This window comes from Solea senegalensis, linkage group LG19 (genome assembly GCF_019176455.1).
Source record: "Solea senegalensis isolate Sse05_10M linkage group LG19, IFAPA_SoseM_1, whole genome shotgun sequence".
Lineage (NCBI taxonomy): Eukaryota > Metazoa > Chordata > Actinopteri > Pleuronectiformes > Soleidae > Solea > Solea senegalensis.
In genome coordinates, this window is record NC_058038.1 from 17,716,091 (window position 1) to 17,742,426 (window position 26,336).

Sequence of the window (26,336 nt, forward strand, 5' to 3'; positions counted from 1 at the left end):
TGTATGCTCACAGTTAATGAGCCCTCCTGGAAATAGTATAATTTCTGAAGTCAGATTACAACAAAAATGAATACAAATGATACAAAATACTGTATTTGACCCCATTTAATGTCATCCAGAAAAAGATCAAATACTTTAACACTGGCAAATATATGAATATTAGCAACAAGGTCAAACAAATATCAAAATGTGTTATATTTTAAGGCAGATTAATGTACTGAGAAGCACATATCTTGTTTTTTTTACAAAAATATTACAGTATAAATAACTGTGTTATCAGAAAGGCTTGAAAAGCCTCCCCAGGTTGTAAAGATGTCATGACAGAACTGGAGAGGTTAAAGTGCATTACAGAAATATGAGCTTTATCTGGGACAATGTCCCGACCCCAGAGGACAGTCATGATTCCTCACTGTATGTCTAAAACAGTGGAATCCAAATGCTGACTGGCATCAAACACTTTAGTAGAATGAACATTAGTAGAACGTCAACATTATGTGGCATTGCACAGGCATAAAGTCGGAAAACTGAACCTCAGCCAAAGCCCAGTGAAACACTTCACTTCACAACACTTTTGTAATGTTCGTGCAGCTCATTCAGACAAGTGTCAGCCTCCTTTGCTGACACTTGTCTGATACTTGAAGTCATTTAAAAGCATTTGACTCTTCACAGCAGCAGCAGGAGCAGGAGGAGCAGGAGCAGCAGGAGCAGCAGGAGCAGCAGGAGCAGCAGGAGCAGCTCCTCACTCTTCTCACACATTCCTGTCTTCATTCAGTGACGTGACTTTCATCTCCACTTTTTTTCCACAAGCTTCTCATCCATGTTTCTCCTCAGGACTTCAGTCCAATGTGGTTCATCATCTTCTCGTACACTGTCCACGCCATGGCGGCCATCATGGTCCTCCTGAGTGACCGAGGGACTGCCCCCCTGAAGAAGCCCTGGAGGCCATTTTCCTTTTAAAAGAGGACAGTGGTCAGGAGGACTCATTAAGACAAACCTGTCACTCTATGTCCTAAACAATTTAAACACAAATCCGTTCAACTGAAAATGCAACTTTAAAACAAATGTTAAAGCTGTAGTGTGTAGCTTGTCTTAAGAGTTCACACAATGCTGATTAAGATGTGTTTCCATCATGGTACGGATCGGTTTGGTACAGTACGGTGCGGTATGGAACGGTAAAGTCCTAGGTCAGGCTTGCATTTGACTGAGAACAGTGCCTTTACTTGGTAGTGTAGCGTGACATTGTACCGGTGCACCGACAACAACATTGAACTCGAAGCAACAGCCAACAACACAATGTACAATGGGTTTGTAGCTGTTTGTCTGAACAAGACGTCAAACTTTCTATGAGAATAGACTGCAGGCGTTAAGGAAACACTGGTTTCTTTAAGGGGAGTAACACTTTTCTGCCGCCCAATCAGCTCAAACTCGTACTGTACCATTACTCTGGTGCCCCAAGGGAAGGGCACACTAGTTTACAATAGAGAAAACAGCTGGAATATGGACCTAGATTTGTCGTTTCAGAATTTTTTTCAGGTTCAGCTGACGTGTGAGCCTAGTGTGGGGTGGTAGAAATACAAGCAGTGTTTTGGCCACATACGTTACATACTGGCGTTTTAATATAATAAAAGTATAATTTTGACCTGAGTAAAAGAGGAGTGAGATAGTTACCATATAGATGTATCTGATAGCTTCTGCCGTCCTCAGCTGGGGATTCACTTGGACCTGAGTTTTGACCACATCAGCCGGTTGAGTGAGCAGTGAGGCCAACACACCCGCCAGGATCCCACAGCTGAAGTTAGCCAGGGGGGCCACAGGAGACATTCTGATTTCTTTATTGTATGAAGAGACAGATGGTTATTAAAGACAACAACAGGACAGACTGTATTGCAATTTTTCTTTTAAAGAAAACATGTCTTCATTATCACTGTGTGGGCCTTTTACTAACCCTCTGGCAGGAAGGCCTTGCTCTGACTGTAGAACATGACGTAGATACCAGAGAAGGGGACGTCTCTGAGGAGAGTGGCCATGAGGCCAGAGAACAGAGCAGCAGGACCCTCAGTCTGACACACACTGCGCAGAGCTCCAGCCACACTCCTATAACCGTACCTGCCGCACTGAAGCACAGTGACACAACCAGTCAGTTTACTTTATTATGCACACATATTTATTCAGTTATAATGCCTAAATATTACATGGAAAAGTATAACAGTCATAACAGTATAAAGGAACAATATCCACTTTCAAACAAACAACTTTTTTAATACTCTGTTAATGATTCTTTGTTTTCTAATAGAAAATTGTGATTTCAACTTTAAATGTGACTAGTTTTGCAGTTTTGAGTTTCTTTACTCCTCCATGACCAGTAACTGAATATCTTTGGTTTGTAGACAAGACATATTTTTTTAGGTTTGAGAAACACTGAGCCAAATACTCAATTCAGAAAATAAATAACCTATTTATCAATAAAATAAAAATAACTGTAAGCTCCAGGGCTAGGCTGGCTGGAGCACATTGATGTTACTTTTTCAGGGCACTTGTAACCCAATTGTCAATTCTGATTTCCAATGAGATTTGATACTGTATATACTGTCTATCCAACATGTAGTCATGTGACATGAGTAAGAACAGTCATATCAGACTCCATGAAGCTTTTTGCCTTTCGTATTCATTAAATCTGTATTTATTGTATAATAATCAGAATTTATTTGGAAGCAAATAATATGATAATGTGAACGTAGCTCATACTGTAGTACTGAGGGGACATGTCTGACAAAACAGGTTTTGAGACACTAGTTTAAACTATGGTATTGGGGCATTGAGGGCAAATCTATCTTGGCATTGACCATGTACATGCAATGCACACACATTCTTGTCCGTTGCTTACCTCAAAGCGTGCCTTGATGACAGTGACGGGCAGCATGAAGACCCCCGCCACCGCCCGGGCCCCTCCTCCCAGAAGCATGGCCTCCACGGCTCCTGGGCTGCTGTCCTGAAAGAAGTGCTGCTTCAGAGAGTAGTACGTGCTGAAGTAGATGCCCACACCTGGGATGGTCCGAACAAATGACTAGAAGTTCACACACAGAAGATAGAGAGAGAGAGAACTGAGTCAGAAACAGATACATTTTTAATACATAATGAAGATTTTGGAGAAAGGATGGAGAAAATGTGTGGTTGAACCAATAGGATAAGTAATGGTATCAGTCTGATACTGGTAACAATTTGTTGGGTTTCTTTTCTCTTGTGTTTTTAACACCTTGGGTTTCAAAATAAACTGACTGTATCGGACTGATTATGGCATCATAGATACTCAAGTTGGACATGAAAAAGTAGCATGAAGCCATCCTTGGTTATGAGTAGCAGGAGAGAGTTCTAACCGGTGAAACTCCTTTCCACAGTCCCAGCAGCTTCTCTGTCCGCACCACACTCAGGAGCACAGTCACCATCCCCACTCTGCCTGAACTGGAAGAGAAACATTCAATCATGAAAAGTGCATGTGTGACACAAGACACAACGTTTCTGTTCTCTTCAGCAGTTCTTTTTTTTTTTTTACGAGGTCTCGGAGCATGTTATGCAACACTGATAACCGTCTACATGTGATAAACTCACCCAGGCTGTGCGCTGCTCTGCAGCGTCTGCAGACGAGTCTTAACCAGGTCAAGAGGCTGGAAGAGCAGGGTGGAGCAGGTCCCGCTGAGAGAACCACACATGAAGGCCTTGATGACCGGGTGAGCCTGAAGTCATAAACAAACACAAAAGCAAAGGAAAATCAGTGAAAGAAGGGTAAAAATAGTGTTCGCAGTGTGCCACAGTGGTGTCTTTGTCAGGATGCCCTGACCTCCACTTAGTTATGTAATGACAACGACATTCCCGCTGCTCAAAGGGGGAAAGGAAATCACCACACCCATTGATTCATATCAGATTCAAAGAGCACATAATTATATCATTATTCCAAATGTAAACTCACCAGCGTCAGCTCCATTGCTCTTCGGGATGACACTTGATTTTTGTTTTTCCCCACACACACACACACACACACACAGACACTCTTCTGCGGAGCCAAGGCAAATGATTCCTACAAAGATAAGAAATTACAAATCATTACATAGCAGTCTCTCAGTAATAAGGTCAGTCCACTACACGTTGCAGTTTGCACCCAGGGAGTTTCTCCTGAAAGTAACGGGACAACTGGCTCAGCCGTGCTAATACATTGATCGCCTGACTTAAATTGTGCTTCTTCTTATTTGCAACCGCCTGACTCAGCACACGGCTACTCATTAACTAACCGAAAATCATCCTGCTGAATATTAAGATGAGTGAGTGTTTGCTGTATGCTTTTCACGTGAGTGTGAACACATGATAAATTAACGCAGTCTGTGCGGATGCCTTAAAAAGTCTGGTAACGATGTGTGTTCACTTTTCTGAATTATATTTCTGTTGTCTCTGAGAGAGCAGGTTTAGCTACAGATCTTCCCCCCAATTTTTCTGTTTCCGCATCAAGGTAAAAGACAGTTTCATGACAAAGACATCTCAGGTGCAGTTACGCGGGTACACGTTGATTAAGTGAGTTTATTTTTTACATTATGACAAAATCTGAGGACAATTTATATTAATTATAGCTCCTATGTGTCATCAAGCTATATTTTAGACATGCCTGAAAAAATCCTGAAAAGAAAGAGTGGAGAGAAACTGCTCTCATAGTTCCTTTCTCCACATTTTTCTTGACTTTAAACTACTAACACATTTGTACTGATGCATTTACTACCAGTCAAAGAAGTAGAATAATTGCATTGTTTGTGTTTCCATAAGGAATACTACTTACAAGCCAGTTCAAAGACATCATGCTCCAACTAAAAACAAGTATTCAGCTTCTTTAAAGAAGAAATAACCAGCCTGCAACATGACTCAGTTAAAATGCTGTTGCTGCTTTTATTTTATTTTTTATCACATGTGCTTCATAATTAAGTACTTCAGTAATATTTAGGGATAGTATTAGGATTTCACATTTTTCTGATCCAGTGGTTTTGACCAATACAGGACCAACGTGGAGTGGATTATATCAGCTCATCAGACAATAAAAGCCGTAAAAACTGCAGTATAGACAGAAACAAGTCAACGATAAGAAGTGCATTCTTATCTTGACATTGTGTTCAGATGGAAACATGTCAATGGAACACTGTGTTTCTCCAGTTTAGCAAATTGTTATTTACAGAGTCATTTGTAAAGACTACATTTATAGACACAACATAGCGCTTCTCAGTTATGGCCAAAATGGTAATAATTATTCTGATCAATCTTAACATAACGATTAGTCTTTGATAATATGGACAAATTATTTTAAATTCAATGCTATCACTTGGCACAGTGTCACTTGCTAATGCACAAATATGGGCGTAGAAAGTTTCTGCAGGATTGCAAAAGGGCTCAAATGTTGAATTTTGAATATTTTGTCTAGTTTTGTATCGTATCCAGTGAGATTGTTGCAGGTCTGCAGCCATTAAACGAGTATACAGTAACGCTACAGTATACGGTAAACAGGTGATAAACGGACAATACCTGACAGGCTTCAGGAGTGTCACTTCTTTTTCAAAATAAAAGAAGTGAAGAGATTTCTTCTTCGTCCTCCCTGACAGACAAACGGACGGTCCTCAACACAGACTCTATGACCTCACTCCTCCTTTTTCTGTTACAGGATCTTTAAAAAAGTCTTTCAGTGTCACCGTGACTCTGTACCGTCGTTACCGTCAACCCCGCTCATTCACCACTGTCTGTCTGTCTGTCTGACCTTAAACCAGCCGGTTCCTGTTTTACTGCAAAGCGCGAGACCGGTGTGACGAAGCCCCGCCCACGACAGCAACCTTCTACTCTGATTGGCTGACTCGCGCCCTGACGCGGGTTGTGAATATTAATGAGGCAAACTGTTGCACTGACAATGTGACACAGGTCAAATACTTTAGGAGTATCCACCATTTGTTTAATGGCTGTCACATGAGTCTGCGCGTTCTCAGTTTAAACAGGAATATAAAAAAGAATATTCTTATTATTTGATGTGTAAGACGCTTGTGAACGATCTTTAAAAGTTGATATTTTATAATTACACAGCAGTTTCGAAGCCTGTTTATCCCACAGAGTAAATACCAGGATAGAAAATTAAACATTGTGAAATAAAAACACTGAAATGCGGATAAATACAAGCAGAAAAAGCAGTGCCTTTACATAGAAACAGTACTTTTCTAACTGTACTTACTTACTTTCACCACGGACTGTATTTACGAATACCAGGGCTATTGACGTCTATATTTAGCCGGTTGAACACATCAGTTTTGTGCATCATTAGTTAAAAAGTTAACGTAGCAGCTTTTTTTAAACAGCTTGACTCATAAATGTATGCCCTCTTCCACTCATGTCATGAAACCTAGAACAGAAATATCATTATTATAATACAAGACTATTAGATACTAAAGAGAATTCTCACCCAAAGTGTCGCCGTCCGTGTTTACTATATTTTTACTCTATGGTAAAACCGGTTAGGACCTGATTGTGGTCCAATAGCCCCTCGTGGGAAAGCCCCACTGCCCTCTGCTGGTGCGAATGCATAGTTAACACAAGGTTTTAGACTTCTCACACATTCACAAACCTTGTCTTAAGACATAAAAACACGGACAATCGTGTAGCAGTTTAGAAAGCCTCTTTATTTGCAATAATACCAACATTTCACAACATGATTTCCATTCCAGAGGTGCACTCAGACCAACATTACTAAAAATGAGGAGATGCATGTTCTTTTGTCTTTTAAGTTCCTTTTTTTTTTTTTTTAAGTGCATTAGAAGCAATCGTTTTCACTTATGAACCGTTATTCTTTAGGTAACAAATTCCTCTCACTTTCCAGCAGTGTGAGCCAAAAGCTGCCCCTGGGCACAACCTGATAAGGGTTTGATATCGAGACATGGGCTTGTTCACCTGATGAGCATGTCTATGTGAAGCTTTACAGGCCAGTCAGACTACAGTGAACATAGGTTAGAGTAACATATCCTTAATCTGCCTTTGGTTTGTTACACCCTCAACTGCGTCTCCCTCAGCAAGCTGTGCCCTGAGAATACAGTGTGTGCTGTGAGTATTTAACTACCCCACCACCCCATTCAACTTCACCCTGAACATAACAAAAACACTGATAGTGAGAAACATAAAAATCAATGCATGTCCAGAAATAAGCCAACATCCCCGCCCAGTGGAAATTCTGCTGCGTTTGAGGCCTTAGTGTGTGTGTGCATGTGTGTGCGCTGGCTACACGAGCACATGCACATTTTTTCCAAAGAATCTCCGTCAATTAAACGTTTCAATTAAACACACAACTGCAGTGGTTAATGATGTCGAGGCTAAAGTTTCCTTACCATGTCAGTGCAAAATTAAGATATTTCAGCACAGTCACAATCAAATGCCTTCAATATGCGTCAATGAGTCTGATCCGTTACTTGAAATTTGCCTCAAATTTTCGACATGAATTGTATGTAACAAATTATTAAGTCCAAAAGCATAGTCTCAAGTGCTAATTGCAGCTAAATTGATAGAATACATTTCAGCATATAAACCTTCATTATAAACTGAGGCAAGAGCGCAAGCGTAATAAACATGAAGCACTTCCATTCTTAACCATTATAAAAACTTCAGCATAAAATACATTTCTATAGATCGAGATATTACTTTGGTCCCCTTCCAGTAATCGGTATTCATTTGTTTATCCTTCTTTGTTTTCTCTTTCTTCAATTAGAAAAATAGATCCTTGATCAGGACTATCAGAACTGGAATGTTTCCTTATAAAAATATCATTTTTTGCTTCTTTAAATTTTCCCAGAGTATGTAAAATGAAACAAACAAAAAAAATTGGGCCCGGAAATAACGTGTGTATTCATCAGCATGTGATTGTCCCAAGTTTACTGGCGTCTGTACTTGTGTGTGAGTGTGTTAAGAATGCATAGATTGTCGATGTTAAAGAGTGTCACGTGATTTGTGTCGAGTGTGCTCCTCCCTGTTCAGCAGGTACAGTAATGTGTGCTTGTGTGTATTTGGATCTGTCTATTTATGATGCAGTTCTAACAAATCAAAGTGTTGTGGTGGCTGCTCATTCGGGTTTGGGCTCGAGCGTCTCGATCTTGTTCTCGCTCTCCTCATCACTCTCGATGCCAGCACGTGGAACAGTAGTGCGGCGGGTGGTGAAGGGGAGGTCTCCACGTCTGAAACAGAAGAATGAAATGAGTGAGTGAGTGTTAATGGCACCATCTTGTGGTTAAAGCCACTTCAAACTGAACTCCCCTGGATAAAAATAAAAGTTGCCATGTCACTGCTGCCCCTTTGCTCACCTGAGCTTGTTCTTCAGAGTGGTGACTTCACGGGTCATGGTGTCTGCTGACTCGGTGGCGTCTTCCAGCTCCCTCTGCAGTTTCCTTCTGTTGGCATTGGCTCTCTGAGCCTCTTCCTCAGCCTCCTCCAGCTGACGCTTCAGCTGTTTCATACGGGAGTTCAGCTTGTCGACCTGTGATATTAACAGACATTATAGACATCTGTTGTGTTTTTCACACACATTATACACAGTAGTGTGCAAAAGGCTTAAGGCACCGCAACTTTTATTGTTTTTATGTCTGTGAAATTCTGTGATCTTTGGTATTTGGATTAGAATGACTGAAAGTAAAAAATATGGCTTGATGACGGACTGGAGTTAGCACAACTCCAACCAAATTGCACCAGCTTCTACACGCCAAGTCTTTGTCTTAAAAGTGTGTCTTCTGATCAAAATACTGCTGGTGGCAAGCTAGAAAGCCATCACTATGAACTGGGGAAAGGAAACACCACCAACGAAAGAACAATGGAGAGAAATTGTGGAAGAAATCTTCTTCATGGAAAAACTGACACACATACTGAGGCTACAGGAAGCACAGCTAGACAAAAAATGGGAAAAAAATGGATCCTATACAAGACTCTGAACGATGATACCGGACTGAACCAACCTGCAAGACTGTAAGACCCAGTTAACTTTCTTGTTTGTTTGCATTTGTTTTTGTTGTTGCAATAATTTGTCAATAAAGATTTAAGTGACAAAAGGTGAAAAAAGTGCATCTTACCTCAATGCAAAAACATAGAAAATCTCTATCATTTAATTTCCAATTCCTAAAGATGAAATGACTTATCTCCTTGATTATAATTTATCATAATACTTAGCATAGCCCCCCCTGTATGGGGATATTTATGGTATTGCCAGATTCTTGCTGACACACAGCATGAATAGATCCACATAAACATTACACTGACAAGAGATAATAGTAAATAAAAATAACCAATTTAGAGCTGTGAAGAAGACACGTTTGAGAAGAGTGATGGGAAAACCTCTGACCTGGTCCTTGTACTGCTCAGTGTTGCGTCTCTCGTCATCCACCTGCAGAATGACTTCCTTCAACTTCTTTTCCGTACGTCTCGCAATCTTGGTGGCAGTCTGCCTCTCCCTGAGCCAAGAATACAACACTGATTAGGATAAAGAGTAATGACACAATACATTCTATAAAACTGTATTGCAATATTTTTCCATTAATGCCATGTCTTTGACTTATCTCATGATATATATTGTTACGTAAAAGCACAATCTTTAGTTAGTCATCTGTGAGGCTATCACCTGGTCTCCATGTCCAGCTGTTCCTCTAGCTGAACGATCTTTGACTCCAGGGTGGCCATGTTGGCCTTGTACTTGGACTTGATCGCTCCCTCCAGCTCCTGCAGCTTCAGTTTCAGCTCCTTGTTCTGACGTTCCATCTGAGAGCGAGCCCCTTCGACGCGCTGACAGGTGCTGCGCTCGGCGGTCAGCTCCACATTCATCTGGTCGGACTGCGGAAGAAACAACAAGGACTCGTCTGTTGGAGCTGAACACTTAAAAATGCAGTCAGTGGTTCTTAAAAACCCAATATGAAAACAGCTGATGATAAAATGACCAACGTGAGCCTACGAACCTGCAGCATTGATTTCTTCAGCCTGTCGTTGATCAGCTCAGCGTTGCACTGCTCCTCCTCCAGCTCCTCCTCCAGCTGAGCAATACGAGCTTCCAGTCGTCTCCTCTCCTCTGCAACCTGAGCACTGAGAGACAAAGAAAAGGAAAGGGACGTATAAAAATGTGGGTAAACAACAAGTAATGTACACAAGTGACACTTTGGCCATTGTACTGAGCACTGAGGGATTTCTTACTTCTTGGCGGCCTGGTTGTTAATCTCATCCTGCAGCTCATCTCTCTCCTGCTGGGCCTGTCTTTTCACTCGCTCTGCAGCCGCCAACTCCTGCACAGGACCACAGAGCCATTTATTTCAATTTGACACAATAAACAACAATGTAATGTTGATATTGTTTTGTATGGAAAACGAGAGGGTAAGTGTACAAGGCAAGTTTTTGTCACTTTTATTTAAAGCACATAACGGACGCTTGCCTCAAGAAGGGGAGAAGTTTAGTGAAGTTTCAAAAATGTGTGCATGCCAACCTCCTGCATCTGGATCATGTCAGCCTCCATGCCCTTCAGCTTCTTCTCAGTCTCCTTGCTCTGAGCAAGGATCTCCTCCCGAGACATGCGAGTGTCCTCCAACTCGCGGACAAGATCCTTCATCTGTGCCTGTGGAGGAAAAAATAAAGTCAAATCAAAATGTGCTCTTGATATTTAAAAACACGCAAGAGAGAACGTAAACAAGCAAACAGAAATTGTGAGCAAATCATTTGTTCACAATTTCACTCACTTGGAGTTTCTTCAGCTGCTTCAGGGCCTCCTCGCGGTTTTTGTTGGCCATGTCAATGCCCGCCTCCAGCTCCTTCAGGTCCAGCTCCAGCTTCTTGCGAGAGGCCACGGCTGCAGAGCGCTGCTTGCGCTCATCCTCCAACTCCATCTCCATCTCCCGCACCTGAAGGGAGGCACAAATTATTGAAAGTCCCCCAAGAGCACGCACATGCCTCTATTCTTCAACAGTCAAGAGACAATTTACCACAGGAAGCAGACAACCGTTGATATGTATTAAGTAGAGTCAGTCTATAAACTATCAGCACCTGTTTGACCAATGCTCGCTTCTTCTCCTCTCCCATCTCATCGCGTCCTGCCAGGTCTCTCTCATACTGAGCCTTCATGGCCTGCATGTTGACCTCAAGACGCAGCTTGGCATCCTCTGTGGCCTGCAGCTCGTCCTCCAGTTCCTCCAGCTGAGTCCTCATCTCTTCTCGCTGCTGCTCCATGGCACGTTTAGACTTCTCCAGCTCATGGACCTGTGTGAGAGGGACGATTTGAGAGGAGAACAATGACGGAAGGGGACTGCAAAGGTACATAAAACATCTCTGCAAGCAACACCTTCCACACTTACGCTCTTGCCGACATCATCCTTAGAGGATACCAGGTCCTCCATTTCAGCCCGCAGCAGTTTGTTGTTGCGGTCCAGTTCTTCCTTTATGTCCATCAGAGACTCCAGCTCACGGGTTAAAGACAGAGTTCGGGTCTCCTTCTCGCGGGAATCAGCTTCAGCCCGGTCACGCTCCTCTGCATAGCGGGCAGAGATGTTCTTCTCCTCAGCCAACATCTAAAAGAAAATCAAAAGCTTTTTAAGTTGAAGAAATGCATGTGATCCAACCGCCCTGAAGTCCTAATCCTAAAATACAATTTTACAGTTTGCAATTACAGTATGAAGACTGCCTGACCTGGTCAAACTTCTTCTGCTTCTTCTCCAGGTTGGAGACAATCTGTCGAAGATGATCCTGATCTACCAGCAGGTCATCCAGCTCTTGCTGGAGACGTGTCTTGGTTTTGTCCAGCTTGTCGTAGGCAGCACATTTCTCCTCCAGACGCTGGTTTGTTGCCTCAAGTTCGCGTTGATATCTCTTCTTTCCCTCCTCGGCAGTCTCCAGCGACCCTGTCTCCTGCTCCACCTTCTTTCTCATTTCAGCAAGCTGTACAAAAAGAGGTGGTGTTACTCAAACATTTCTAAGCCATTGGTCTGAATAAGAATATGTGAATATATAAAGGGACACGTTTGCGTGTTTTACCTGAGCCTGCACAGTTTGAAGCTGCTTCTCCACATTCTTCTTGGCTGCTTCTTCTTCCTCCAGTTGTTCTCTCAAGTTATTCTGTTCATCCTCCAGCTGGCGCATACGCGTACCCAGGGACAGTTTGTGGCGCGTCTCTTCTTGCAGTAGTTCCTATTGTAATCATAGACACATAGAGCTGAATTATGAGCCATTTGATTTGTACACATACGCTTTTGTTTGTTTGGTTTGTCCATTACTGATTTTACAGAACGTAACAAAACGTGTGCACACCTGAACATCCTGTAGCTGCGACTCCACGGCAGAGCAGTCTTTGGTTGCTTTGATGGATTTCCCCTCCACATCACTCAGCACGCAGTTGACATTTTCCAGTTCAGCCTGCAGAGAGAGGATGACAAATTTACCATTCAACACAAAATAAAGAGATTGGATACTCTGTTGATTTAAAGATTCTAAAACAGAAAGAAGAATTCCACAAAGCTATACCTGCACTTTTGTGAGTTTCTCAGCCTGCTCCACCCTCTGGCGCTCACACTCAGAAAATTTGAGCTGCAGCTCCTGGACCAGGGCTTCAGCCTTCTTCCTACGGTGTTCGGATTCTCCTTTACCATGCATCAGTGTCTGCAGCTCAATGGCCAGCTCGTTCCTCTCCGACTCCAGAGCCTGCTTGGCCTTCTCCACTGACACTTTGGTCTGCAAGGAAGGACAAAGATTGATGCAATTGAAAAATAAACAAGCATTAAGGAGAAAACGGTCATTAAGGAGATCACTTACCCTCTTAGCCTGCTCCAGCTGCTCGTTGAGCTCGTCAAAGGCCTGACTGTGCTTCTGTCTCATATCAGCCAGCTGCTGTTCGTGGACTTTGGCCTCGTCATCCAGAGTCTTTTTAAGATGTGCCACCTCAGTTTCACGCTTACTCCTAAAAGAGGCATAGTAGAGGTCATCTACTTGTGTCAATACCATAGAAAATGTTAAATGTTATGTGGTTTGAATGTTGTAGCTCTGCCAGAAACAATAGCTCTACCTCAGTTCTTGCTGGGCGGCAGTGGAGTCCAGAGTGTCCTCGAGCTCAGTCTTGAGGGCCTCCAGCTCTTCTCCCAGGTCTCTGCGGTGTTTCTCTGCCTTGGTTCGAGCTTGCCTCTCAAGCTCCAAATCCTCCTGCAGTTCAGACAGCTGAGCCTCCAGTTCACGGATCTTTTTCTGGGCCAGGTTCTTCTGCGCTGCCTCCTCCTCAATCCTTAAGATTGAATAAGAAAAAGAAAGAAAGTTTGAATAGTTGGGCAAACAAATCAAGAAGAAATAAAATGATCTTTAAGCCTCATCTGTTTGAATAAAACATGCTTCTTTTTTTTTTATTAGAAGTGACTAGTAACCCAAGTGCAGGGAACAAAAATGAAGAAAATGATTAACAACAATAAAACAAGAAGCAGTAAAATTCATACAGACCTGGCCAGAGCCGCCTGGAGCTCTTCCTCCTTTTTGGCTAGTTGGGCACGGAGCTCAGCAATCTGGGCCTGCAGCTCAGCAATCTGGTCATGTGTGTCAGTGAAGTCACCCTCAAGTTTACGTCTGTTCTTCTCCAACTCCTGACGCTGCTTTTCCTCCCTGCGCAGGCGGTCTGACGAAGAAAAGGAACACAAATTATAAGACACTGTAGGAATCTGTATAAAATCGTCAAATGTTAAGCCATTCAGACATAGGATATATCCTCCATTATGACCTCCTCTTACCCTCCAGGTCTGTAATCATGGCCTCGTGTTTGGTCTTGAGTTTCTGCAGGCTCTTGGACTTTTCTTCCTCCTCTGCCAGGTTGGTGGTGAACTCCGAGATCCTCTCTTCCAACAACTTTTTCTCCTGTGATCACAAAGACGGCAAACAAAATCTTTAGTGAGGCAAAATTCCACTCACTGAAGTGTTATTTTAGAAGTATAGAAGTATAGCTCGGCATTAGACTCAACCAATCGAAATGATTTAAATGGTTTTGATTCCAACCTTGTTAAGTTTGTTGTTCTGATCATCAAGAACCATAACATCATCCTCTATCTTCTTCATCTTGGCCTCCAAAGTGACCTTCTCCAGCTGAAGTTTCTGTCTGGCTGCCTCCTCCTCATCCAGTTGCTGCTCCAGGTCCTGAGAACATTTAGTGATGAGTGTTATTGGGGGAAAACAAACAACTATCCCTACAAAGTGCTTTAAGTTTGCATGTATCACCAAGGAGTGAATAAAGTATCTCAACTTACACTAATATTCTGCTGCATCTTCTTTTTCTCTGATGTCAGATGAGAGGCACGCTCCTCCTCCTCCTCCACACGGGCCTCCAGGTCATGGAGAATCTCCTCCAGCTCCTGCTTCCTGGCAGCCAGACGGGCTCTCATCTCTTCTGCTTCAGCACAGAGCTCAGTCTCTGCTTGGAGCTGCTCCTGTAGAGCCATCTTCTCAGCAGAGATCTGCAAGGAGAGCAAAACGAATAACAATAATGAGCTTTTGTGAACAAGGATAAACAGCATTTAAAACTCCTTTCATTTCCTTCTATTCGCAACATGTCACGTTACCTGCTGTTGCTTCTGCTCCAGCTCTTGAAGTCGCTGCTCGGCATAAATATGCTTCTCCTTCACCTTAACCAGTTCATCATCCTTGGCCTGCAACTCCTCCTCTTGTCTGCTGACTTGCAGGAGAGGCTTCACCTGAGGACAACATAGAGGAGCACAAGGAGCATTAGGATAAAAAAAAAAAATAAGGCAGAAAAATAAGCACAGCAGTGACATGTCATGCAGTTAACACAACGTTTAATAAGATGTTGCAGATAAGCCGAGGTTCACCTTGGTGAAGAGTCTCCACCACTGCCAGTTCCTGAGTTTAAGGTAAGCAGCACAGTTTCTTTGGATCACCTTCATTGCAGTCAATTGCTGCTGTCTCTTGGTAAAAGCCCTGTAAAACAGAATTATGTATTACCACACACTTCAATGCAACAGACAAGAAATGCCCTTTATTGAGGGTAGGATGCCAATGCCAACAGTCAGTGAATGTGAGGATTTTCTCGTCTTACTTGCGGGCCACGTAGCCTCTACACCAGGCCTGGAAGCTAATGATGATGTCTGTGATCTTCATGTCTCTCTCCTCCTCCAGGTGAGCAAGGACACCAGCCCTGAAGAACACTTTACTCTGGCCCATGCGGTACAGGTTCGGATCCAGCTCCAGGCTTTTGATCTGACGGGAAGGGAAATGCACTGATTGAAAACACACTTCAGATATTTTAATATTTCAGTTTTCTAGACATTGTGCAGCAAAGCAAAGCAATTTTTTTTGTAAAGCACTTACCATGAGAACACAGGCCTGCTTTCCATCCATGAAACCCTTGGGGATGGCGTTAGGAGTGAGGATTTCATACCTGGAGGAGGGGGCAGATGATAAGATTTCACGTTTTCTGACGATTCGCTAAATGATGTCTTTAAAAAGTTATTTTCCGTTACCTCTGCCTAAACTCCTGGAAGACAATGCGGTTAGGGAAGCCCTGTCTGCAGATACGGATGCCCTCTAGCACACCATTACACCTCAGCTGGTCCAGAACCAGATGTGGGTCCAGTTTACCAGCCTGTGGAGGGGGAGCATTTGTTGATCAGTTATTTTGGCAAAACAGAGAAACAAATGGTTCTACTCTGCATGGTGGCTTGTGATTGTTGTGCAATAATAACTTCCAGACATGGTAAAAACCAAAGGAATTAAAATAAAAGGTTCTTCTAGACATTTCTGTTTTTAAATCCAATTTCAACAATTGCTCATGACCTGCAAAGATCTGTTTTGAGTTCAGTTAATGAACAGGGAGACCCAGTATGATATTTATTTCCATTTTAGATTTTATTACTGACATGCAATGTTTATCTTCTTCTACCTTTGTCCCCTTTTATTCACTCTCTAGCTTGCTTATCCCACTAGAAAAGTTTCTGAAGTGGTGTGACAGCCAGTATTTCTCTGATACCTTTTTCTCGTGGTTTGGGATGATGCAGCGAACAAAGTTTGGGTTTGTGTTCCTCAATGTGGCCATGAGCTTAGATAGCTGCTCCTTGTACAGCTGGCCCACTGTGCGGAACATGCCCTTACGTGTCTTAAAGGCACCGTGCATCTCGGACATGCCAGTCACCTTATCCAGACCCACAATGTGGTCCACTGAAAGAGGCAAGCAAAATAGAGAGAGGAACACAATTATAAAAGAAGCCAGTAGAATTTAATTCAATAATTCAAATATTCAACCAGGCAAAGTCAAACCAAACGCATGTCACAAATAAGAACAAAGATGAACATTGTTTCTCCACCATCTCTTGGGAAACTTACCAGGAGAGAGTAGAGATAGGATAAGTGAAACACCAAACAAACATAGCGTGAATGTGGAAGGAAACAAATCAGGAGCAGGATGTAGTCACAAAAATCACAAAAAAAGTGAAGTGTGGGAAGGTTACACACCATAACCAAAAAACACAATTAGTGCAATATTCATGTGTAGTTCTCTGAGTGAATCTATGTGTGATAGTTCACTTAAATATATACATGTGTGTCAGGGTGGTGACAAACGCTGGCACTTGCAGTGGGCATGTAGAACACAAAAATAAAAACAACCAAACCCATGCAAGTAAATACCCATTGCTGCAGTACCCATGACCAACACCAGGGGTCCCCTTACAATGCTATTACACAGAGGGAGAGAGGGAGAGTTCAAAGAGAGCAATAAGTGCTGAGATGACGACAATACTTGGTTACTGAATACAGAGCTGATAAAAGGCAATGATACAAACTGACTGACAAGGCTTTTGGAAAAGATCATTGTAGGAGAAAATGGCAACAGGAGTCATGATTGAAATACAGTAAGAACATTTAAAAAAAAAAAAAAGGTCCAGTGTGTAATATTTAGGAAAATTCATAAGCATAAATTGAATGTACTACCCATGAGCACTTAATGTTTGTATAATTGTTTTTTGTAGCTTTGGAAGAAGTGTTGAATATGCAATTTAAGTAAGAGTCTCACTTTATGGAAGCCTCCATGTTGCAAGCAATGCATCTTCACTTTGCAAACAAATTAGAACAAATTTTTCTGATATGCATAGGTAACCTAATTCCCCAACACTCTTGGGAAAGGGAGGGGTGAGCTGTCTCACCCTCAAATATCTGTAATTCATGCACACTGGACCTTTAATGGGAGAGCGTGGGAATGAAGAAAATAATGAAAAAGAAACCTGATCACCTGAGTCTGAGTGCAGAATAGGAAAACGCTGATAAAAATAGGCTCTCTGACAATTCTTTATCTCTGAGATCCAGTTAAAGAAAAACATGACAAACAAAATGGGGCCGTACAGAGGGAGAAATCGGTAGAAATAAGGTAATGGAGTTGACAAGGTAAAAACAAAGGTCCAAACACAGTAAGAGAGAAAGAAAGCACCATGAAATGCAAAACAGAAATAAGACTTGAGGCCAGCATGAAATATTTCTCCACAGCAAGCACTGCCTCTAGAGGAGCAGTGACTCTTGGTTATTGCAACCAGTTAATATCTGCCAAACTCACCATCCTTCCACAGCTCAGAGACAAACTTATCAGTGGACAAGTTGAGCAGAGTCGCCACATTGTCATTCAAGGGGTCCATATTCTTCATCAGCCACTCGTCTGCCTTGTAGTCCACCTGAGAGGTAACATTTGACAGGAATCAACACTGTTTTTCCTTACACCTGTGTGAGATTGCTATAAAATTTGAGGGCTGAATCATCAAGATACTGTGCAGTTTTACCTTGCCAGCATAATGGATGATACAGAAGTCAGCCTCATCCTTCAGTTTCTTGGGTTTAAAGAACTTTGGGTGTGTTCCCTGCTCCTGCAGCACCTTCTCCACAAAGCTCTTGTCTGTGGCCTTGGGGAACCAGCACTCCTCATCCAGCAGCGCTAAAATACCAGGGGGACTGGCCTGGAAACAAGGGTAAAGTGCAGATGTTCATATTACTGTAATATATAATGTAAATATTAAAACATAAAAAAGAGGACTCTTGGACTGGAACTAAATGTATTGCTCTGTCATGTCTTTTTGTTGTGAAAACTTTGTAATATTTTAATAATTAATAAATACATTTTGCACAAATAAATAAATAAATAAAAAGAAATAATGAAACTGAAGAGATGCCATATTTAACACTTAATTAAACAAAGATCTAAAAGCACTCACAGGTTTCTCAATCAGGTCGATGCAGGGCTGCAGGTCGAGGCCGAAGTCGATGAAGCTCCACTCGATGCCCTCCCTCTGGTACTCCTCCTGCTCCAGGATGAACATGGTGTGGTTGAAGAGCTGCTGCAGCTTCTCGTTGGTGTAGTTGATACAAAGCTGCTCAAACGAGTTCAGCTGGAGAGAAAAGAAAAATGGTTAAATTTTGTTTAAAAGCAACAACACCAATGCAAACGTGGATGAGATTGTTGGATCACCCGTTTACCTCAAAGATCTCAAAACCAGCAATATCCAGGATGCCGATGAAGGAGGCTCCTTGCCTCTTGGTCTTGTCCAGGGCTTTGTTGATTCTCATGACGAGCCAGCGGAACATCCTTTCATACGTGGCCTTGGCCAAGGCCTCCACAGCAAACTCGGCCTGCTCCTGAGTCTGGGCCTTCTGGACATAGTCTCGGCCCACCTTAATCCTTGGTGTCAGGATGGCTCTGCTGAAGTCTGTGACATTCATGCCCATGAGGTGGCAAACCTTCTGAGCCGCTGGTGCAGAAAAGAAGGAGGACAATGAAGTTTAAGGTACACATTCAGGATCCTCTGCTCTTGAGATTCAGAGAGGGTTGTGGTCTAATTACCCGTGTTGTCAGGCATGGAGGCTTGGTCTGTGTGTCGCTCCTTTTTGAAGCTCATGTTCCCCATTTGCAGTACAGACGCCACCACCTTCAGCAAACCTACACAGAAGAGAACAAACGGTACCACAAAGATTGGTTTATGTTGCACTGATAATTACATAAATTACACAGACACGCACACACACACACGTGTTAAGTTCCACTTCAAGAATGTCTGCCTTACCTATTTGCTCATCCTCTGGGATACTCATGATCCTCATGGCCTCCATGGTCTCGACAAACAGGTCCTTGTCCTGCTGCCCAGGAATTGTGACATTCCCATTGGAAAGGAAACGGTAGTTGTTGTAATTTTCAAGGAGGAGTTCATCTGAGAGGACACAACAGTGGTGAGATGAGCTTGAGATGAATATATAATATAGATTGTATATAAAAAATGTGGTGCTCTACGTTGCAAAGCAAATTACCCCTTGTGAAACCTAGAAATGTGTTATTTGACAAGTGCCCTGTCAATTTTTGAATCAGGAGACATAAAGATGACACCAGCTGTCACACTCATATTGTGTTATGCTTTATCCTCTTGTTTCCTCTAAACTGGAACATCATTTACAAGACATCATGTTCTACTGAAAAAGACCTGCAACTAGCAACTGAGACCATAAACATAAAAGAGTGGCCCCCTGGTGGATAAATGCCATCTGTGTCCTACATACAATAAATTCTACTCGGCAAATAGTTAAGAAAACCTCACTTTGTCATAAAACATTACATATTATGTTGCTTACTGCGCAATTTGTCTCCAGCCCCAGTGAGCAAGTAGTAGAAGACATGAAAGGTCCTCTCATCTTTGGCCTGGCGAATGGCACGGGATTTTTCCAACAAGTCTAGTGGTCAATCTGTTAAGGACAACTTTTCTGACCAAAGTCAACAACATTTTCAGTTTTAGGAAGAAGCAGTGAGGCATTTTCAAGGATACAAGTTTCAATATTGGCACCAACGATGTAACCATTGACATCAAAGTTGATCCGGATAAATTTTCCCTAGAAGAGGAAAGGAACATTTAATTTTATCTACAGCAGTGAACATGTAAAATAGTTTAAAAGTAGCAGTATTATTAACTTAAGTCTTACAAATCTGGAAGAGTTGTCATTTTTGACTGTCTTGGCATTTCCAAAGGCTTCTAGGATGGGGTTAGCCTGCAGGAGCTGTTTCTCCAGCTCCCCCTGATGGACACAAGGAGAAAACCAAAGCACAATAATAGTACACTTTCTATTTGCACTATGAGATCTTAGAGATATTATTCAGCCATGGATTCTGATGTAACAAGACCTTGGCACCAAAGTAGATGAGTCAGTGTAATATACTGTGAGAACCTCGAATTATGGTATGTTTTTTTTATTTACTGTTATGTGTTGTCATTAAATAAATAGATTACTTTGCTCTTTTTAAAAATAATTATGCTGACAAATGAAATAATAGAGTGTACAAAACATTTACAACACTGATCAAATAAGCACACCAGCAACACACACACGCACAAACATTTTACCCTTCACAAATAACATCAGGTTAGTGCCCAAAACACCGAAAAACCCTGTGGACCCTTGTCAGTAAACCCATCACCCGTTACCCAGACAATGATCCAGTGAACAACAAGCACAAACCAATGTCTTTTCAGCTTCACTCTTCCATAAACTATAGCAGCTTGGTATGTTTAGTGCTGCAGTGCCTGTCTGCAGTGTTGTGTGCAACATTAATTTACATCATAGTAAAGTATGCGTGTAATTTCAAGTGCAACAAGTGCAAGTAAGGCAAAAGCCTTTTCCTCTCAGTTTGCTGAGCATGTGTGGTTCGATAGTGCTACTTGGTTTTTCACCAGTTTGGCCAATGATCACTCACAACCATTCAGCAATAGCATGGACTAACCTCAATTTTAAGTTCATGAAGTTAAAACTAAAAAAGCCATTCAAAGCAGTGACATTTCAAAAGGTGTAGTCCAGTATAAGTCTGTATCAGACTTATACTGGACTACTGTTCGATCATCTTCCTAAATAGAAAATAACTTGAATAATCACTTGGGTGTCCTGTATTGTATGTATGTTCTGACAAAATAAATATGGTCACCAGATGAGTTTTTTGCGATTGGACATTGTTCAAATATACAAAGATGATGAAGCAACATTTTATGCAACAAAAGACGAAAGAAGCAACTTTGGACACAAGTGCACGCGATACAAGATGTGAAAAATTCAACCAGACACAATGTATGAATACATGTTGTACGATCCCGCATATTGCCTCCCCCCCTCAGCAGAGACCCCTCCCCTCATCCTACCATTGTCTGGCTGAATTTTTCACAGGAACACAAAATGCTGCCACCGATCTGCAAACAAACTTCCTCTTTACTTCCTATTGGCTGGCAAGATATCGCCTCTGCCCGTAATATAAGGGGGAAAGAGGAGGGAGGAGGGGGATTGAGGGGTGAGGGTGGGGGGGGGTGATGACAGAAGCAGGTGGGGGGGAAGGGTGCATGGAGGGAGAGTTAACTCACATGTGACAGGAACGAGCTCTGTTGATGGGAAGAGAAAAAAATACAACAACCTCAAAAAAAGGGATGAAAGATGTGGTTTTCATCACACTCCACTGTTGCTTTCAGCAGCAGCTACTAGACGAGGAGGCTGGTAGGCCAGATAACAGCAGTGCAGGAGTTTGACGTAACGTTTGACCACACCGCGTGGTAGACCGAGTTTTATTTCTCATGAGAAGACTCGCAGGACATCAGAAAAACATCAGATAAAGTTAAGGCCTCTGGCCCGCTTAAGAAAACCAGGAGTTTAACATCTGCACTATTGTTTTTCTATGTCTGCAGGGCTGTTATCATGGTTGTCACAGCAAATACAGTCTACTGCTGAAAAACACACTGTTTGAACATGGCAGTGTGATGATGGATTACCAGTCATGTACACAAACAACTGTACGTACAGTACATTCGCACACACGCAAAATAAATGTTGAGTGGAGACACAAATGTTGATCCTGTAAAAATGAAAACACTGGAGACTGACGGATTGTGTCCCACTGGAAAGTGATGATGAAAATAAGTTACAGCAGGAAAGAGAAAATGAGGAATGAAGGTAGAGGGGTCAATGACAAAGGGCATTAATGGAGGATGTAAAAGAGTCGTAAGAAGGAGGGATTTAAAGATGAAGTGTGTAGATGAGAGGCAGGACTGACCTGATCTTTCTTGGTCTTATGAGAGGAGGCCACATGAGCCAGATACTGGATGACCTTCTTGGTGTTTTCCGTCTTTCCAGCACCAGACTCACCTCTATATACACACACAAGACAAAACAGAGATAGTTTAACATTTGAATGTCTGAAAGTGAGAGAAAAGGAGGTGGTCAAATTAAAAAAAACAACGTTAATACAAAACTGTCTGTGCATCTGAAACTCACGTGCAGAGAATGGACTGGTCTTCACGATCTGCAAAATACAAATGTGCAGCGTTTAACTATGCACCTTCTGCACAACAGTTCTGCATACACACAAGCAGCACGTTATCACCACAGTGCATTGAGTTAGTCTCGGTATAGCAGGATGTACATTAGCCACAGACAGGAAGTGAATATCCGGCTTCCAAAAAGTGGAAAGAGACGTTAGCGGATTTCAAACTAATCAGTTAATTACCCAGCAGCTCCTGTAATGTGGTCTAAATACTTTGAAGGGACCGTTGAGAACATAGGCCCCAAAATGACCCGAGGGGATTCGTTTAAGTGTTTTGCATAATGGATGACAAATCAGCACATAAATAAAGAAAAGACAGGCCTCCAAGCAGTTAAGCTGTAAAGCTAAGGGAATGCACACATTCTAAACACTAAAACTAAACACACACACAGAGCTATATAACCCTGTAGGGCAAAGTAGCACTTTACACACATAAAAGCAGCTCATTCAACCTCAATAAATGAAATACATCATTAATATCATTTGCTAATTTAACTGTACGCCGCCCTCAAGAGTGGAATGAATGAATTGCACAGGAGATATAGTCGGTCTTAACTAAGATAGATTTGAGGTAATCTGGCATTTTCTGTGAATAATGGGCAAAGTAAACAATGTAAACATTCTGACATTAATTCCAATATTCAGCATCAACAATGCCTTTCATTGTAAAGCCCATTAGGCAGAGTATTATTGTACATTAACATGATTTTAAGCAAATAAGGTGGACACATTACAACACATAAAACCTATTTTCTTTGGAGACAAGAGCTTCACTGAGAATGAATTGTGCCCATATTACAAGTTTTAAGATGTTAAAACAACACATAATTGAGCAAATAAATACAGTGAGACTGTAAAGACTGCAGACGCCACCTGTGTTTGATTGTCGTGATAACACGTTTACAGTAAGGACAGGTACTCACCCTGCATCATGCTTCTGTAAGATGTGTCAGTGATGGCGTAAATATGAGGTGGCATTTCATGCCTTTTCTTGCCCTTGTACATATCAACAATGTCCTCCGAGTAGATGGGCAGGTTCTTGTAGGGGTTTATGACGACACAGAAGAGGCCAGAGTATGTCTGCAGAACAAACACACACAATGTGACATTTAAAACACTGCAATGAAATGTGGAATTTAAAAATAAAGTGAAGATACACATGAAAGTGTATTTAAGACTTACATTTTAACAGAATTTCATTTATTTATACATTTTTTATCTTCCATTTGACCTCATCCGCACACCAATATCACTATCACCTGTCCATTCATCATTTATTTAGCTATCGGATATATTTACACGTCTGTTTTCCTTATATTTCAGCAGTGTTCCGACTATTCATCAGTAAAAATAAATTAACTGATTAAGTTAAAAAGGTTTCATTTGACATATCATCTGAAAATAACCAATAATCTGGTAAACAATGATGACCTCATTTTATATGCTAACTTAGCTTCTCCCATCGTCAGGAAGCTCAAAGTTCCTTGAACTCTGATTCTTGATTAAGCAATCTTAACCACACCCAGCTTCAAGTTTAAAACTGATGTAACCTCGGCCATGTTAATGTTACAGCTACTTGACTGGTTAGCCAAGACAAGTCAGAGATCCACCTGATAGAGTTATGTTTTCTACTTCAAGGCCAAGTTCTTAAATCCTCTTCCATTCCTGTCTATAAACCGCACTAAATCTTTTCTTTAGTGCTTCTGGACTCATTCCTCCTCCTTATAAGTTTTGGATTTTTTTCCATGTGCTGCATTCTAGTGCTGCTCTCCCCATGTCTCTGCACTCTCCCTCCCTCTCCCTTTCCCTCTCCCTCTCCCTCTCCCCAGGGAGACGGTCAATCTAAAGCTACAGAGAAGCCTGGAGCCTCTCAAATCAACAATAGCCCAGATCTCTGGGAGCAGTGAGGGGAGGGGACAACAGCTTGTGTTGATATGACCGGGTCACACCACGGAGTCAGAGAGACAAAAATCACTCCCAGCCCAGGACACGGGGAATAAATAACATTAATTATGGGAGCGGTAATAGCAGTTACAACACATTTAACATTCCTTGTCCATCTGTGTAAAACTAGCTGCTCCCTCGTTTCCCAACACTGCTTTTAACTTCTCTCAAACTCTGGACTGCATTGTTCCCTTCAACTTCCTGTTTGTGAGATAACTCTAAACACAGAAAAGAGGGGGAGAGGGCAAACAAGATGGAGAGAGAGGAAGAGGGTGAAGGACAAGAGTGCTTGTGTACCACAAATTGTACACTTTCTGTCCTTGTGACAATTTGAATACAATGGATTGCCTTAAACCATAAATTTTAATGAAATAATTAGAAGGCTAGATGGCGAGATATACTGGTTTGGAGATTGTTTTCTACAAGCTGGTGAGATATTAGCATGTGGGAATTTCTATTGGCACAAGTATAATATACTATTCCCAATTATGGTTTCACAGAGTTTCCCACATGTTAAGAGTTTACTTGTGGTGTTGGGTGGCATGGCATGGAACTACTGTGCTAGCACATTCTCATGCAGTTTAGAGGGGGAGACCGTAACCCTGATATTTTTTTCTGAAGATACCATTTACAGATGTCACCTAAACACCTCAAATGTGGACTGATGATGTTATTTAAGGGAGTACAACTCAGGATGGTGTGTAGCCAAACATGTATTAGTTTATTAGATTAAAAGAATGGAAACGCAACAAATACCTCTAATGTAACATGAACCTACTTTATGTTATATTGTATTATTTTATTGTGGTTTTAATCAACTACTCAACATGCACCTTCTGTATCCCGGGTGTGTATTAACATTGTGGGATTAGGTTAACAGTTTTAAGGACGTAAAATATCACAAAAACTACATGCATTACTGCTGCATTAAATGCTTTTGCTGAGGCATTCATAGGCTGCTCCATACTCACATAAATGAGGCCAGAGTAGTATCGTTCCTTCAGGTTGTGCAGCACAGACGCCTCATTCAGACAGGTGAGCTCTGCCATGTCTTCCACCTTGCTGAACTTGGGGGGGTTCATCTTCTGGATGTCATCCTTGTTCACCTTGATCTTCTTACCAGAGTCCGTCAGTTCCACCACACACTCATCGCCGCGCTCCTCCTTCACTGAGCCGGCCTCAAAGCCCAGGCGCTCCGATGGCACCCATACCAGCTTCTTGGTGGCCCAGTCCGCCTGTGCCAGTGGGTTGTTGACCATATTGCGGTCCACATACAGGAACTTGTCTGCGTCTGACATGGTTGCTGTTTCAGAAAGAGAGGAAAAATACATGGTTATAATCAGTGTAGGTAAATAAATAGCATTCTTCTAGTCATCATTTAAATATTCCATCAAATCATCACACTTGCTGCAACTTAGTCTTCAATTATTTCTGCTAGAAAACAGGCTTTGTGTTAAGTAAATAAAATTGACAAGGCCAGACGTCTGCAATCTTTCCATCTTCATACAATCGCTATGGCATGCAAAGGTCACTACTAATGTGATGTAAAACAGGAAGACACTGCTGAAGTTAGGTCGGGTCAACAAAACACACAGCCCCATGTTACTCCTTGGCTAACTGCTGTGAATACTCAAATCTCCAGCTGCCGGCCCATCCGAGTGAGAGCAGAAACATTTGCACAGGATCACAGAGATCTAAGTTCATCTCTCAGTAGCAAGAAAGTGCCTTCAGTTTGGCTGTGTTTTCCAAAAACCACAACTGTCCGCTTGCTGGTGGGAAGCACGTCTTTGCTGTCGTCCCTGCTGGTTGCTCAGGGTGCCTGGCAAGAGGAGGAAATTCAACTGTGGATGATCTCAGCATAAATCTCTGCATGAATTATGGCCTCAAACAACCACATAGTGCAGATCACTAAAAACAGTAACCTAATCAGTTCAGATGAACAGTACAGATAAGGTGTAAAATGCAAATAGTGGTGGAGACAACAGTGAAGTGGTCCTGATGCTTTACTTGGTTATTTTTAAAT

General features: G+C 42.0%; 2 protein-coding genes across 3 annotated transcripts in view; both read right to left on the reverse strand.

The window, feature by feature from the left end:
- Positions 1 to 90: 90 nt before the first annotated feature.
- LOC122785105 (mitochondrial glycine transporter A-like) lies at positions 91 to 5,801 on the reverse strand. The gene is made up of 8 exons (XM_044050737.1): positions 5,554 to 5,801; positions 3,965 to 4,072; positions 3,607 to 3,731; positions 3,375 to 3,459; positions 2,885 to 3,064; positions 1,946 to 2,114; positions 1,669 to 1,829; positions 91 to 950 (listed from the first exon to the last, which is right to left on the reverse strand). The coding sequence occupies exons 2-8, from the start codon at positions 3,977 to 3,979 to the stop codon at positions 828 to 830; spliced, it is 858 nt and encodes a 285-aa protein (XP_043906672.1). The 5' UTR covers positions 3,980 to 4,072; positions 5,554 to 5,801; the 3' UTR covers positions 91 to 827.
- An 867-nt stretch (positions 5,802 to 6,668) lies between these two features.
- The window catches only part of LOC122785104 (myosin-9-like), a 29,179-nt gene continuing 9,511 nt past the window's right edge, over positions 6,669 to 26,336 (reverse strand). Inside the window, exons 2-41 of one of the 2 annotated variants that reach the window (XM_044050734.1) lie at positions 25,285 to 25,616; positions 23,293 to 23,449; positions 22,321 to 22,348; positions 22,100 to 22,193; positions 21,417 to 21,434; positions 19,996 to 20,088; positions 19,842 to 19,905; positions 19,651 to 19,749; positions 19,092 to 19,235; positions 18,872 to 18,967; positions 18,508 to 18,779; positions 18,246 to 18,419; positions 17,817 to 17,990; positions 17,597 to 17,711; positions 16,022 to 16,209; positions 15,516 to 15,637; positions 15,364 to 15,433; positions 15,092 to 15,252; positions 14,865 to 14,973; positions 14,598 to 14,729; positions 14,286 to 14,492; positions 14,038 to 14,175; positions 13,776 to 13,899; positions 13,492 to 13,663; positions 13,070 to 13,282; positions 12,820 to 12,964; positions 12,532 to 12,738; positions 12,319 to 12,423; positions 12,046 to 12,198; positions 11,701 to 11,949; positions 11,370 to 11,582; positions 11,062 to 11,274; positions 10,758 to 10,919; positions 10,508 to 10,636; positions 10,222 to 10,310; positions 9,990 to 10,113; positions 9,659 to 9,867; positions 9,383 to 9,491; positions 8,355 to 8,527; positions 6,669 to 8,228 (exon numbers count right to left, since the gene is read on the reverse strand). In XM_044050734.1, coding sequence (XP_043906669.1) covers positions 8,117 to 8,228; positions 8,355 to 8,527; positions 9,383 to 9,491; positions 9,659 to 9,867; positions 9,990 to 10,113; positions 10,222 to 10,310; positions 10,508 to 10,636; positions 10,758 to 10,919; positions 11,062 to 11,274; positions 11,370 to 11,582; positions 11,701 to 11,949; positions 12,046 to 12,198; positions 12,319 to 12,423; positions 12,532 to 12,738; positions 12,820 to 12,964; positions 13,070 to 13,282; positions 13,492 to 13,663; positions 13,776 to 13,899; positions 14,038 to 14,175; positions 14,286 to 14,492; positions 14,598 to 14,729; positions 14,865 to 14,973; positions 15,092 to 15,252; positions 15,364 to 15,433; positions 15,516 to 15,637; positions 16,022 to 16,209; positions 17,597 to 17,711; positions 17,817 to 17,990; positions 18,246 to 18,419; positions 18,508 to 18,779; positions 18,872 to 18,967; positions 19,092 to 19,235; positions 19,651 to 19,749; positions 19,842 to 19,905; positions 19,996 to 20,088; positions 21,417 to 21,434; positions 22,100 to 22,193; positions 22,321 to 22,348; positions 23,293 to 23,449; positions 25,285 to 25,611 — 5,883 coding nt within the window. In that variant the 5' untranslated portion in view covers positions 25,612 to 25,616 and the 3' untranslated portion in view covers positions 6,669 to 8,116. The remainder of the gene's footprint in view (positions 8,229 to 8,354; positions 8,528 to 9,382; positions 9,492 to 9,658; positions 9,868 to 9,989; positions 10,114 to 10,221; positions 10,311 to 10,507; positions 10,637 to 10,757; positions 10,920 to 11,061; positions 11,275 to 11,369; positions 11,583 to 11,700; positions 11,950 to 12,045; positions 12,199 to 12,318; positions 12,424 to 12,531; positions 12,739 to 12,819; positions 12,965 to 13,069; positions 13,283 to 13,491; positions 13,664 to 13,775; positions 13,900 to 14,037; positions 14,176 to 14,285; positions 14,493 to 14,597; positions 14,730 to 14,864; positions 14,974 to 15,091; positions 15,253 to 15,363; positions 15,434 to 15,515; positions 15,638 to 16,021; positions 16,210 to 17,596; positions 17,712 to 17,816; positions 17,991 to 18,245; positions 18,420 to 18,507; positions 18,780 to 18,871; positions 18,968 to 19,091; positions 19,236 to 19,650; positions 19,750 to 19,841; positions 19,906 to 19,995; positions 20,089 to 21,416; positions 21,435 to 22,099; positions 22,194 to 22,320; positions 22,349 to 23,292; positions 23,450 to 25,284; positions 25,617 to 26,336) is intronic. The other variant, XM_044050735.1, reaches the window with a different exon arrangement.